We start from the raw sequence: 15,960 nt of genomic DNA on the forward strand, positions 1-15,960 counted from the left end.
AGTGAGGGATGATAAATAGGAAACGAATAATAAAAGATATAGTAGAATAAATAAATTGGGAGAAATAAGAGAACTGCGAGAAATCCAATACGCTTGCCGTTGTTCACCAAGTGTTCATATTCATATGATCTGGGAACGAATAGGACACCTCTCCCTCCCAACATAGATGAGCATTTCAGTAAGAATCGTCGAGATTCCGGGAAGCATTTTTGTTTGACAATTCAACTTTCCTTCTTCCAAATACAATGAGATGCTAATATGGTGTTTTTTTAAGGAGGGGGAGTGAAGTCGCCGAGTATATTTTCAATTAAAATATAAAAAATGTTCTGAGTAGTTATCTTACTCAAATAATCCTACTGTTATTTACGTATTAAGCGTGGAATTTTAATATCAGCATTACACGTTTACGTTTTTAACTGATAATAATAATAATTGCTTCTTAAATATATTGAAAATTCACGATCACTCAAGTTACTACTGTATCAGTTTGATAAGCTCAGTATTGATTTCGGGTCATTACAAAGAAAAGCACAGCAAAATTATCTCGTTCAGCAGCTCCGAACCGTGTCGTCACGAATCGCGCAACCACGTGCCTATTTGTTTACCAGAGTAAGTTTACGTCCTTGTAGCCTTGACTGATCAGACGGTACTTACCAACTACTACGCAGAATAGCAAGCAACTGTGCACAGTCTATACTAGTCATTGAAAAGCTTGTAAATGTTGAAATAGATAAATGAGAAAAAATCAATTATTGATAAAAATTGCATGAACGACTGACTACTATTAAGTTATTTTCGTGAAACATTGTGTTACATTATATGATTACATTAATTGTTACAAGTATTTCATGTGACTCGGAAGTTGTGTCTGTTTTCGTTCATCCACTGAGTAAGTGAGGAAAGACTGATTGGAGGCGTGTGATTTCTTTGTGGGAGAGGGACTAGGTGGAAGGAAAATAGTGAAGGGAAGTCGAAACTGGAAGGGTTTTTGTTGCATTAATTAATCTCTTAATCAAGTGAAAAAGTAAAGATGTCAGCATCACCAGTTGCACGACAAGCTACTCAAAGCCAGGCTATTCCATCAAGAAGGGTTGTTATTAATGATCCGTCTCAATTGCCTGCTGATTATTCGACTACACCTGGGGGAACTTTGTATTCCACAACACCAGGAGGTAATGTATTACAGATTTGCATTTACTCACATAGTTGCTTTGTTTTGTTAGAAAATATTGGATAATGTTATCAAGGAGGAATTTATATATTTACAGCATTTAAAAATACTTTGTTTACTAGTTAGTGTTTTATCAATATGGTGGAAATGAAGCCATGTGACTTGCTTTTGCGAACAATAACAGAAATGCCTGACAATTGGATGTAAATAAATCCGATTTTGGATATTATAAAATACATATAGACCGATTTTCTAAATGAGGAATAACGGATTTAAATACTTTTTATTGGCATGAAACTAATGTATCCTTAAGTGAAACATGTAAGCAAATCTTAACATGACCATTGACACTGTTTTTGACCTTGCACTTCAAATATTTCTATACCGATAGGTAGGTAGTGATATATGTACTTGAAATATTTGAATGTCTTATTGCCGTATCAAATACATAGTTAATACTTTGTGTGATTTAGTTATATCAGAAGTTCTCGTGTACTTGGCTATAAAGAAAATTAAGTATAAATGAAATTGATTGGTTGATTGAGTAGTGCTATGTCCGTTTTCATAATCGAAATTATATGAGGTGGAACCATTGCTTAATGTGGAATCCGAACTCCCGTACTTAAGAGGTTGCCGGGTAATTACTTTCACCGAAGGCCATGTGCATATTTGATTACGTGAGGTAAAGATATTGTGTTGGGAAGGTTCTAGAATACAGGTCCCCTCCATATAGTTTAGTAGCTAGGTTGGTTCCTTTTTGTACCAAACTTTAATATTTAATTCGGGTTAAGTTTAGAGTTACCCCTCCGCTTTTTATAAAAATCAGGAAAATTTACAGGAGAAATGAGGTAAGAAATGATAATTTTAAGTTTTTATTTGATGTTTAGGAATGTAAGTTCGGCAAGAGAGTTATGTTTAATACGAGAAAAGATATGTGGAAGTTAGTACTATTTGCCGGATGCGGAAGGTTTCAGCAGCATGGTAGTTGTAAAATATGGCGAACAGGTGTAACGGATGCGCAAAAATGATGAAGGAAACCTTTTAATTTATTATGAAGCCCACGGAGTACTGAAGTTAAGTGAAATGCAACAATTTTTAATACTTTAAGCACTGTTTTTGTATGTTGCAAAGTCCAAGGCCACCTTCAGACTGGAGGGGCAACTCTAAACTTAAGCCTTTAATTCACATAGTATTGCCGAGCGAGCGTTAGCGAGTGAAAGCGGGTTAGAGCCCCACGGGGCACGTTGTTTTCTGTCTATTACATCTAAATGGGAAGGGTGACCTGTGTTCTTCAACCTTGCCAGTTAAGTGCAAGTCCATTTTATGTCGATCCGAACAGAACCCAACGAACCATTGCGAGGCTTCTAACTACTACTACTAATACTACGGATCCTAATTTAACGTATGAAACCATAAAACGACCAAATCGGAATAGAATATGGCAAAGAAGTTGGGCCCCCCCAAAGCTAAACGATAGCCCGGTTTGGAGCTGGTGTAGTTTTGTTGCGCCACATTTTAAAAGATTGACAGGTACAATTGAATACTTTGCATGAAAAAACATAATGAACAAATTTCCGCAGGCGACAACTAAATACAGAGTAATATAACTGTAATTGTAAGTTTACAAGTGTAGGGCTACTAGTGTAAAATCTTTACAAGTGCTTCATGATGGATAAAGTGAGTGAGTGCGTGTGTAAAATGCTGTTTTCGGGTAAACTTTACAGTGCATCTTCTATCTGCGCATCGATAAGTAATAATAATAATAATAATAATAATAAATTTTATTGCAGAAACATCTGAGAACATCAGATGTATTACAATCGTCAGAAATAGAAGTTGAAAATTTTGGTTACATATATAACATACCATAATATAAACAAAGATCACTACATAACAGACGCGAATATTTTAACTATCAATTTTGAGTTCAAAAAATTCTTCAACACTATATATACAATTATTAATAAGTAATTTCTGTACTTCTTTTTTAAAAGCTAGAAATGGAAGTTCTCTTAGAGATATAGGTAGAAAATTATAAAATTTAACTGACATATAGTAAAAGGTCTTTTGTGTCTTACTATATTCACATCTAAATAATCCTAAACAGTTCCTGTTTCTAGTTTGATAAGTATGAGAGTACCCTAACTCATTGTAAATATGATTGTTTTCCTTAATGTAAAGCAAACATTGGTATATGAAAATTGCAGGTACTGTCATAATTCCTAATTTAACGAAGCTTGACCTACAATGTGCACGACTAGGGAGACCGAGCATTAATCTTACACATATCTTTTGTATTTTCAATAGGCTTTTAATGGAGGACTGATGACCCCAAAGTATCGTTCCATAACTTAAATGACTGTGAATTTGCGCATAATAAACAGTTTTAAGTACCTTTAAACTTATGCACAATCTCAATTTACGAATAAGATAAAGTCCTTTACTAGCTCTAGATTCCACCTTAAGGATATGGTCGTCCCAGTTCAAATGATTATCAATTAAAAAACCCAAAAAAGAAGCGGAATATTTTTTAAGCTCTGCATTCGAATTTTTGTTATTGTAGGTAAGCACCAAGTCTTTGATCTTATCAGAGTTAATACAAAGCAAGTTGGAAGTACACCAGTCTTTAATAATATCTGAGGTGTTGTTTAATATAGACTGAACTGAGTCTTTTTTTCGTGAGTTAACACAAATATTGAGATCATCAGCAAATAAATAACTATTAACGAAGGGTGAACCGACGTTGTATGGGAGGTCATTGATATAAATAATAAAAAGAATCGGGGCATCTTTAAAAGGGTATAGTGGAGTAGGATAGGGTAGAGTAGAGTAAGATAGGGATAAGTAGGGTAGGGAGGGTTAGCTTAAAGTTAGGGAAGTTTTGACCCAGTTTCATAAAATTAATGGAGTGTAATTTCTCTTTTCTGAGTAGAATGCCCGCTTCAGCTGGTATACGTAAAGTTAACCCCTATTTTCCACCGTCGGTGTAATTCAGCACTGTGTTTTGAGGCTATATTTTATGTTTACAAATGGAGAGTTACTAGTGAAAAAACCATGACAAGTGCTTTTGAAACTCGTATCATTGCTAAAACCGACTTCTTTTCACTATCCTCGCTTATATGTATCTCACCATCGCTTACGCGCCTGCTCCTTTTGGATGCACCCCGGGCTGTCGTGTGGCCCCACTAGCTTCGCCCTGTTTGGACTCTTGGATACCACGTAGCTCAGGCTGATTTATGTTTCTTGCACTAGTTTTTATGCCATCGTAAAGTAATCGTAATTTTTCAGTAAATACTTCTGCTGGCCTCCTTGAATTTTATCTATAGTGAAATAATTATATTTTTTCAACAACTTTTCGAGTGGTGCGCCAAAAGTAAGCCTGCACGGACGGTTTACCAAATTTTTATGAATTTATTACTTTTTTGATTAGGTTAGAGCTGATAATTATTAGGATAGGTTACAATACTTTCATTACCATTCAAAATTTATTTCGATATGCTGTGCACTGGCAGCAGTTACTTATATTTACACTACATTGATCTCACACGCTCACAAAAAGTGTTTCACATTATATTTTACCTTCAAATGTTTTATTTGGTAGAACTGTGTGCTCGAGTGAACCGAAAATGTGCTGTGCTGGCTTAGGTGTTGGGTTAAAGTTCGTTAAGTCCCGCCGTGATTACTTACATCATGGAAAACCAAACAGATCCTAATCGAAACTGAACTAATCTGAACCAGCCTAGCCGCACCGAAACTCACCTAACCCAAAACTATCTGAGATTTGCTTTATAAGCTGGCGGAAGTTAACGGAATTCATGCCTAAGTATCTTCTAAATTCTTGTGGTATGAATCAAGTTTAGATACAGTGAAGAGTTGTTAAAAATAATACGGGTAGAGTCAAGTATTTTAATCACTTCAGGAATATCACAATATGTATAGATTGAGACCAGATCAGCTTATATATTATGGCCATGAAATGGTGTTATATTGCCAAACTTAATCATAGGGCCAGAAATAGGCTTATCTTGTTAATGGATAGCCATTTTCCAAAGTTAGGATTTACGTGAGATAATTTGTTCCATAACGTAGTACTAAGGAGGTAGTAGCCTTACGGATAGGGTTGCCAGATCGCACGTTGTTCCCGTAAGTTTTACGTTATACAATTTTATTTTTCCCATTTTTAAACGATTTCTTCTGCTTTTCAATAAATAAAGGAAGTGATAGACCTGGATTTTTAAAAAAAAAATGTTTCGGGTATTATTTGGTTTCTTCCCTAAATCGCATGGTAAGTCATTACAGTTCGATTAGGTTAGGTTAAATTAGATTAGGATTCCCAGTAATAGTTTACAACGGGTTACTATAAGTCAGTACCGGTTCCGGAGCTGTCGATGAATTTGGAGGAGATACTAAATACCGTCCAATGTTTTTGCAAGTTACTGAGGAAAACAATTAGACTGATTTCTCACGTATTACCATACTATCAACAAAGCATTTCCAATGATGCAACGTAATATTCAGAAAGAATATATAAAAGGTTAAGTTCTTATCTCCTGCCCAACTTCCGCTCCAACCTTATATTTCAGGGTAGTTCGGTGTTAGCTTCTCAGCCCATATTGATCGATCTTGAATTACTGATGTCAGGATCAGAAATTAGTAAAATGTTCTACAAAGAGTTTGAATGTACAAAAAGGGACGTGGGATTGTTAAAGAGATGCAAAGTGTTCATTAAAATGAATAGAATAGTATTTATTAAGTAGAAGGCAACGAAGATTTGTGTAATATACGTGACTAGATGGATTTTAATTTAGCACCGAGGCTATATGACACAAGAAACTACGTAGAATCCCAGTTACATGAGTACCCATCGGAAGTTATAGTATACTGCAAATTGTGCAGTATACTGAATAATCAGTTCCGTTTTTGGCTAAATAGGACTGCTGCAAAATTTATCAATGTGACCCTTTATTATATGCAAGATTGTCTTCAAGCTGTGTGAGATGTAAACTTGGTGTTTTGAGACATTAATGGCTTGTCAAACAGACAATTTTGAAAACCAGTTCTCTGAATTCTTCAACAAGTGCATGGCATGTCTGCAATGTGTTCTTGTGAGTATGGATCAATCGCTTGTGTTCTATAATTTCGTCTCGATCATAATCTTTGAAAATATCTCCCACAGAAGACAAGTTGAGTTTTTTCTGACCATTGCTCGTAGCGTTGCTTTTTGCTTCCAAACTATTCAGTTTTATTGATATTGCAGCTACCAACATCAGTTTCACATGGTGAACTGCACTCACACATACTGAATGTGTTCCAGAAGCACTAATTTCATCACTTTGGTCGTACATCGCAAAATTTCGAAAAGCTGAGTAGATTGCCATATTGCTCACAACAAGCTCTGAACACTACGTTTCAAGTTATAAAGGAACAGACGTTAATTTTTTTTTTTTTTTTTTCACCATTGATTCTTACTGCAATGTATCCTTTTTGGCTGCGCGCAGGCGAGAAAACTCATTATCCTCAAACGAGCTTAGTATATTTTGTTTTCAATTTCTTCATTGAACTGTTTCTTCTTCCTGTTCATAGATGTTGCCAAAATTCCAGCCTCCACTGTTTAAGTTTTTAGCGTCGTTCATCATTCTAATTGAAACAGCAAATTCTTCAGCTGTTTTTGCTATAGTCCAGCTACATGGAATCAGGTCGGAATCTGAATTTTCTATTAATGACAACTCTGAAGTTGAATTTTTAGTTCTTCAATAAAGATGTCCATCTCCTTCCATTTTTGGCACTCGGTTTATAGTTGAACAGTATTAGTTTTGGTCACACCAGCAGTTGCTGCATTTACCTGAATAATGCTGTCCAGGCCTTTCTGACTTGCGCGTAAAGTAATCCGTTGAATCCGTTTTACCAATTCGTTGAAGCTTCAAAAGCTTAGAGGTGACTCCCTAAGAGATGAGAATGAAGTATTTGCTATTAGCAGGCATCATTCATGCCTTCAGTAGATTCTGATTCGTGCTCATCCTGAGGTTCTAAGTGCTTTTGAGTAGTTTCCGTCTACAGTTGGTACAAATTTTCTGTCTTGGCTTGGAAACATTGTTAGTAGCTTCAGCCTATCGAATGTAGAAGTGGTGACCGGTTATAAACCCTTCTTGACTGTATGGTTTTCCTTCGCAAATGGGTTGCTGTAGGTCTTTTGTAGGGGTTGAAATTCGATTAGCAGCAGAGTATAATGATAGGAACAAATTTCGGCATTCATAAAGTCAAGGTCAGACCTGCGTAGTAACCCAGCTGACTCCAAGGTCAGACCTTGTCCACCCGCAACGTTTCTTTCACTGGCTTTAGCTGACTTATATCGGAATAAAATGTTGATGGTTTATGACAATTAGTGCCCCCTACGTTTTCAAAACAGCAGGATACAGGTGTGCCTTGATTCGCAGGAAGCGCAAATAAATATTTAGTAATAGACACTATCTACAACGTTACCACAAGCAAGAAACTTATTATTAGATCACTACAAGATTTTAACGAATATGGGTAGTAGCATAGCCAGTTGATAGGTAGTGTAACGTTTATAAATGTTTTCAATTTGCTTTACAAACCTTCTAACATATTTTAAACTTTCAAACATATTCTAGAACTTTTTAAATGTTAAACCACTGAAAATAAACAATAAGAACACATTCTGCTACAACGACGTTTCTGGAACATTATAGAATGTGTTAAAACATTCTGTCATGTACTGGAATATTATGAAATGTGCTAGAGTATTAGAAAATGTTCTAGCACATTTTATAATTTTCTGGTTCCAGTACATTCTGTATATTACAGAACATTTCAAAATGGTCTAACATTTTGTCAGTGATTGACTTTACAAACCTTTTGATAGATATTTTATTCATTAAGACACAGAGTTCTAAAATTAAATTATATAGCTTCTCTAAAGCTTGAAGCATGCCCTTTCCAACGGGCAAGAGAGGGTATAATTGAGATATTGTTGCCCAAGGATACCCACAAATTCGCACATACTTTTGAATCTAGCTGGACAGTGGCAATTGAATTGAGTCAACACATCGACGCTATACGTGGAGTATGATTCGGGGTTAATGGGGACGTGGAATTCATGCCTCTAAGCTTTGATTGGTTTATTCACGACTTAGTTTTGTTGTGTTCGATATGGGCTCCCTGAATTGGGCAGAAACTCTTGTGCTAGCTTTCAAACGTTATATCTATACTGAAGTATGTGTAAATGGCTAATTAGTAACATATTTTGAATCAGCGTCAGAAGTTGTTCAAGTGTGCAAAAGATCACGTCTTAATGTTTACTACAACTTCCAAAATCACTGGGCGAACTTAACACATTCACACGCAAAGCCCTAGTGAAACCAAAAGAAGACTTTTTTGAGGACCTTACAGCAAAACTCAGAAATCTCAAGTCACAGCACTGTGTGTCTAGAGTATAATTTAGTTTTTTTTTTTTTTTTTTTTTTTTTTTTTCCAGACAAAAATTGGGTCTTCTACGCTATGAATGCATTATCTTAGCTGATTTTTCAGAAAACTTCTCATTCGTCATTCGATATGAGATTCAAACTTTTCACTGGCGAATAAACAGGCAACACGTCAGTCATTTGTTTAGTGATGTAAAGATTAGAAGTCTGTGTATTATCAGTAATTATTTAGAGCATACCTCCACAGCAGTCCACACCTTACAACATCCGATTGAAGATATTAAGGCTTATGTCCAGTTAGTGACACATATCATATACTTCACGGATAGGGCTGCAAGTCACTATACAAATAGGCAAAACATCATCAATTTGTGTAATCATAAAGGCGATTTTACTCTTAAAGAGGAGTGGCACTTTTTTATGTCCTGTCATGAGAAAAATGCTTTGATCGGATAGGAGGGACAAGGCAGATAGTAACCAAAAGGAGTTTACAGATGGTAAGCGGTGATCAGATTTTATCCCCAGAAGATATGTATGGTTATTGTGTGAAAAATATTCCTGGTATATACAGTACATTTGTGTCAGCAGTGAGGAGGTGATCAACCATGAAGCTGAACTGCAGAAGAGATTTGCTACTTGTTTTACCTGTTCCTAAAATACAATTATATCATAAATATGTACACTCATGTCCAAAGTTATTGTCGCATGTCTATCAATATGTTGTAGGAATATAATTTGATAACGAATTCTCCCGGTATTTCTTATAATGTTCTGTATAATAGGCAAAGACATGTATGTGGCAAATTTCATGTCAAAAGAGCAGTAAATAAGAAAAAAAAAAATAAATAAATAAATAAAATAAAATAAATAATAATAATAATAAAGGTTTCTTGTCCATTTAGCAAAATTTTGTTTTACTCATTTTAATTTTCGTGTTTATAATTCTTTTCCTATGGAATTTAGCACAAGTATATATTTCCCGATTATACACATAGTATCAGTATTAAAAATACCTTGCAAAATCATTATCAAATTATATTCTTACAAAAAGACAGTTATAGATATGTGACAATCATTTTGAACATAAGCGTACCTCTCAGTGGCGTAAAAGTTAGATGCTATCGCACTTCAATTTCTACTGACTATCACAAAGTAAATATGAAAAAAGCATCCTTGCAATTCCTTCAAGCAGGTTTCACCGTTGCGTGTATTTATGATGAAACTGATATATTGGAGTTGTTGAAGATGTCAACATCGAACATGATGACGTGAAAGTTCATTTTTATGAACCACCAGAAACACAAACTTCATTCAAACTTTCAAGAAAATTTTAAGGAAGCTTATACCCACTGAGCTTTCAACAGCGACTGGTCAGTGTCACTGTCACTTCCAAGTTTTGTGATGCAATATCCAAACTTTTTGTGAAACACACTGTTTCAATGGTACGTAAACCAGCATTGTTCTTGTATGTTTTACTCAACCCCTGTGTGAGTTATTTATCCACTGCCTATTGATTTTTGACGTCTATACAGTAAACTCTCGGTTATCCGTACTTCTGCCTATGCTTATTTGTAGGCGTAACTTTGTGTTAATAATAAAGGTACTTATAGTTAAATCTGAAACTCCTAATTGTTTGGTATGTAACAGAGTTGGCTGGTTTAAACCAGCTGTAAAAAAATAAAAAAATAAACCAAAAACCGAAAAATGTTCGTAAAGGTGTAAGTGTTCTTAAAATCTTCAGACCTAACTCCCCATTTATAACTCAAAGAGATTATACTACTATAGCAGTTTCTGCTTTTTAAAATATAAGTTTATAAGTGTTTCTTCTGTGATTTTTTTTTATATAGTTTGTTATTATTGTTATGCAATTACAATCAAAGAAAAATTCTAAATATTGTTTCGTTTTAATAATGTTGACTATTGATAAATTATATAGAAATACCGTACTTTTTTGGGGGGAGGGGTCGTACAAACCCCACGAGAGGCATTTATTGAAATCAGAAGTATCTTTGATAGTATTTATGTATAAATGGGTCAGAGCCAAAATGGACTCAAATAATTCGTATCATTATTCACTTTTCTTGCTGACATGCAAATTACGTCGTTGTAGTTCTTCAACTTGTACTAATAAAACTTGTTGTGAACAAACTTGGACTATTACAGTATTTTGAAATTGTCCATATGTAATTCTTTATAATGGTTTCAATTGTGCAGCTGTTTATCTTGTCCTTCTGAAATGACTCTTGACAATTATATTAACAAATATGTAAAGATCAGTACAACGTATTTTTATTATGAGTCCTTCGTGAGTCGGCAGACGTATCGCATTTGTGGCCAATTAGTCCCGGTTTCGAGTTCAGGAAGAGGACAATTTATCTCGGATGTAAGGCGAGAAGAGATTTGGATTCCGCTTTAAGGTTATGTGGCCCTTTCCAACATAACCCGGTATTTTACATAATAACGCCAAGGCAAAACAAACTTATTTCTGTCCATATGTGATATAAATGCATAGAGCAAATTATTTAAACCAAAAAGCTGTTTTTTTTTTTTTTTTTTCAATAAAAACCATGGTTTTTGCCAACCCTGGTATGTAATAATACCATACAGACCTGATAGGAATTGTATATTTTTATCAAGTCTCCCACCAGAAATATATACATGTGAAGTACGCATGTTTTTCATCTTTCTGCATTTTTAATAATTTCTACAAAACAAGGGGAACACGTCTAAGGGTTGAAACTTAGTGAATGAGCACTTCTATATCAGACTTCTTTATCCAGAAAAGCTCATCTTGTAAAACTTGTCTGCTTAACTCCGAACTTGTAACAACAGTGAGCTACTTTTGCAAACCTACTTTTCACCCTGCTATATAATTCATGGACGATAACTGTGAATACATAGTCTTGTAGCGTACAGTTTGCTACCATTTTGATTTTTGTTCCACATCTATAGAACAACTTCGGTTGAGATACTTCCGATTCGGTAACTTCTTACACCACCACCAAATGGCGCATTTTCCAAAACACATATGGCTGATACTCGAAACCTAAAGTTACTAAAATTAAAATAATGGTTATTTTGAACTAACGACATGGTAAGGTAATTGCACATCAAAAATAAGACTTTTTAAAAATTGTCAAACAACTATTTATTCCTTTTCTGGATCACTTGACATGGATTTATAAATAACAATGAAACCAGTTTAAGGTTGGCGTAGCGTAGTCACTAACGCTCTCGCCTTCCATACAAGATGTCTCAGGTTCGATTTCCGCTGGGGACACTCAGTCGAAAAAGTGTAAAGCTTTTTCGGATCAGCGATTCTGAGTGAGGTTTTCCTCATTCATACCAGGATGGTGCCTAATATAATGATCCCCGGCTGCGTCCTTCCTTCTTTCCCCATTCCTTTCTTCTTCCCCAGTTTCCCGGGTAGTGTGATCGCCGAGGGACGTCATCACTCATGTGATGGATTAACATGGCGTAACCCCAGTCTTCCTAAGATTAGAAATTTCATATTATTTTCTAGTTTCGTGATTTGTATGGCTGGCTGGTTGCTATGAACAATTCGTATAGCTTTAACGCTAATGTTTGATTCACAGTCCGGCTCACCTGCGTTTCTTACAGTTTGGTAGAATGTATAATAACCTCACGCCACTATCTAATTAGGAATCTAACAGGGTTCCTACAACCTAGAAAGTCAGGGAAATGAGTTCACGGTCTTGGAAAAGACCTGGTAAAGTACTTTTTGCTTGATTGTTGTAGAATTTTCTTTTAAATCATAGAATTGCATCTGATAATGAATTTTCTTTAGAAAAATAAAAATTTCCATATTTGAATTCTCAGTTGATGAAATTGCTTTTTGTTGTTAAAATTGAGCTCACAAGATTTTCTTGTGAGCCATCGTTCTTTAAAGCACAGGGGGTGGTTGGTGTGTGCTTAAGCTCTCTAAATGGGATTGAGGGCCCTTCCGTGTTTGTTGTATTCTTTCTGCGTTTATTGCTTTCTTTCATTTAGTTTTGTAGTATGCACGTGTATTTTTCCAAAAAATTAGAAAATCATATTGATCAACTATTTCTTAAACATGTTCTGCAAATGTTTACACATTGTGCATGGTCCATTGAAGACTGGCATTGATTCAGTTGGTTAGGAGATACTTTGCATATTGCGATCTTCCTGGTACCTGTTCAATGAGTCACCAGCCCGTAGAGGATTGTTCGTTGAAGTGACAAGATGGTCTTTGTTTCCATTCAAATATTGTGATGTGATATGGCTAGAAAATGTGGAGTATCTTCAAAGAGCACTGCAAATCTGGTACCATGTGGTGAAGTTCCTAAATGAAGCAAAGCTATCAAAATCGGAGTCAGTTACATCATTGAGAAAGGCTGTCAGTGTTTCTTTTCTAAAGTGTAAGCTGGCCTTTTGAAAGCTGTTTTCCGAAGAGTACTAACCTTTTTTCAAAAGTTCCAAACACCAAAGCCAATGACTCCTTATCTTGAGGGTAGTCATCAAATTCTAAGAGATCTTGTGATCCACTATGTGAAATCAGATGTATTGAAAAAATGAGGGCACATCATTCTATCGTATTGATACCAGCAAATCTGACAACCTGATAGCAAGCAAAATTATTGATGTTGGATTTGCAGCAGATCGTCTCTTGCAGGCTTTGGAGATCACTTCTGACGAGACAGAAATGATTTTTGATGTAGTAGCTGAAAGTACCAAGAAACATTACTCCTTATTCTGTAATGTGGGAGTAAAGAAGCGTGAGGAAATCTCAGTTTTGCGGTGAAAAAATAAGGAAACTGAATATTTCCTTCAGGAACTTTCTCATGGGCAAGAAAGATTTCAAACAGCTGTGGCATGTAAAGATCTGCATGATTTTCTGTCACGGTAACGCAACTGTCAAGAAGTGGTTTTTCCATAAATAAGTCTTTTTGTTTATAGAGAACATATTGAGGAACAGTTGTGTCACAGCGTCTGGGTTATGTTTCAAATGCACGAAGACGCTATCAAGAATATCTGTATCGGAAAAAGATCAAGAGGAATGAAAGGGAACAGAAAAAAAACTGCGAACAGGACATTGAATGCAAGGCTCAGGGAATTAGAAGAAGAAACTAAACATATACATCAGGAGAGTAAGGAAGAACAGTGTGTAATTGATCCAGAAATAAAAGAGCTGAAGAAAAAAAAAAAAAGTTCAGCACAGAAAACAATGGTGCAGATTGAAACTGTCAAGATGCTGAACAAGATTGTGTTAAACATTTATTCTTTCTCTCATAGTTATGATATTATGGTATTTGTTGCTGTCCTTATTATATAATCAAAATTTTACTAATACGGAATATATATATAATGAATATGTATAACAATAGTAATCAGCCATTATATCGAAGGAAAATTACCACGTTGGTGAGAAACGGTCGGCTGGAGGGAGAGGACGAGGTCGATTCCATAGAATTTCTATTTAGAGTCAGGGAATCTTTTTGCTCAAAACTTGTAGGAACCCTACTAAGGAGGATTAAATTATCGGTCAATTTGAAGATGGCGATTTTAATAGTGTGTTAATAATATGCAGGCCAAGAAATAATTTGAAATAAAACAGTAGTGTATTTATAAATACGAAAGTTTATGTCCTAAAGTGATTAGTAACATACGTAAGATTTTGTGCTAGTACTTGTAGTGAAGAAAATAAATATAAACGAAGACTTGCTGACATGAAGAGACCCCGAAAAAGTTAACATTTTAAGTTTTAAAAGTCCGTTTTGCGAACATTAAAACTTTCATATATATATATATAAAAAAGCTTTATTGAATTGATGAATTACAGACTTTGACTGAAGCACATAAAGTATGTAATCTTACAGTAAAAGTAGCAAAGGTACATTCATGTAAATGAATTTGTATTCTCTAAAGCAAAATACCCCATATACCATATTTAATGCCTGTCCATCCAACTCGAATGAAAATTTCCCCTTTTCCATTCATATCTTCGAAACGATTTTTTAAAAATTTGCACAGATGAGTATATAGCCTCATATGTATCAAATTTCGTGCCTGTATATCCATCGAATCAAAGAAATAAATAAAAATTAAAACCCACCGATCTCATTTGGTTTGGATTTTGAAAAATTGTCTGCTAAGTGTAAATTCTTAGATGCTACGCTTTCAGATATCTGGTGACAGATTAAGTTTTTGTTGTTGATATCGAATTTGCATACTTGTGCATTTATATTATGGGTTTATTTCAAATTCCTAAACTCATTGATTTCTGACAAGGGAACATTCCGATTTGGTGAATTCAATTGCTGAAAATGATTGCTAGCACTGGATTCAGCACCAAAAGAAACAGAAGAGGAAGAAAGGATGTATAGTGGAGACTGTGTACAGGGTGGGAGATAATTGAATACAAAGTGTGAAGATAGAACCTAGAAAATGTCTAGAAATGACTTGTTAGTTTTGAAACTAGTTGAAGGATTGGGGTCAAATGTTGGATATGAGGAATACATGTAAAGCTCCACTGAATAGGCGTAATCTGAATCAGGGGGAACATCTGAAAAATCGCCATATTGGAATTAGCGCAAGAAGAATGTACGGAAAAGAGGCCGTGATATATGGCTCTTGACGCACACCGTATTTTGAAATCAATAGTGGCCTCTGCATGCATTCCTCATATCCGACATTTGACCTCAATCCCTTTACTCGTTTCAAAATTAACATATCATTTCTATACATTTTCTAGGTTCTATCTTCGCACTTTGCCCTCACTTATCTCCGTCCTGTATGCACTCTGCCACAAAACACCGTCTTTTTCCACTTTTTTAGTGTTAAATCCAGTGCTAGTAATCATTTTCAGCAATTGAGTTCACCAAATCAAAATGTTCTTTGTGAGATCTTATAATGTGTGAGTGAGTGAGTGAGTTTAGTGTTTAAATCCATATTAATCCCCACATCATTGTTAATTATATACACAAAATGAATATTACTTTGAGCTCTTAATTTAAAAGGAAATGAAATTTCTAGTTGTACTTCCACGGTCATGCCGAGGGCTAAATAAGGCGAATGATTAATGAAATTGAAAGTAAATGAAATAATTGGTGGAATGAAAATGCAGAAGGAAACGCAAAAAGGCTACGGACATAATGTTGTCCTCCACTAACTCATTAACTCACCGTGCCAAGCAAACTCAAAAATTGTACGTACAACTTACGGTATACCGGTAATTGATTGAAATTTACTTTAAAAAGCGAATGCTAATTTCAGTTTCCTCTGTTTCTGTCTTTTCCCCTTCGTTTTGTCAGTCACTCAGATTTTTTTGAACAACCTTCTGACAGAGGGTATTGCAATGAAAAC

General features: G+C 35.2%; 1 protein-coding gene across 1 annotated transcript in view; it reads left to right on the plus strand.

Moving 5' to 3' along the window:
- The first annotated feature begins 654 nt into the window (after positions 1 to 654).
- The window catches only part of Thor (eukaryotic translation initiation factor 4E binding protein thor), a 28,098-nt gene continuing 12,792 nt past the window's right edge, over positions 655 to 15,960 (plus strand). The window contains exon 1 of the mRNA XM_081759666.1: positions 655 to 1,172. Within this exon, the coding sequence (XP_081615792.1) occupies positions 1,031 to 1,172 (142 nt within the window). The 5' untranslated portion in view covers positions 655 to 1,030. The remainder of the gene's footprint in view (positions 1,173 to 15,960) is intronic.

The sequence above is a fragment of the Thermobia domestica genome, chromosome 5 (genome assembly GCF_964235325.1).
Source record: "Thermobia domestica chromosome 5, izTheDome1.hap1.1, whole genome shotgun sequence".
Taxonomy (NCBI): Eukaryota; Metazoa; Arthropoda; class Insecta; order Zygentoma; family Lepismatidae; genus Thermobia; species Thermobia domestica.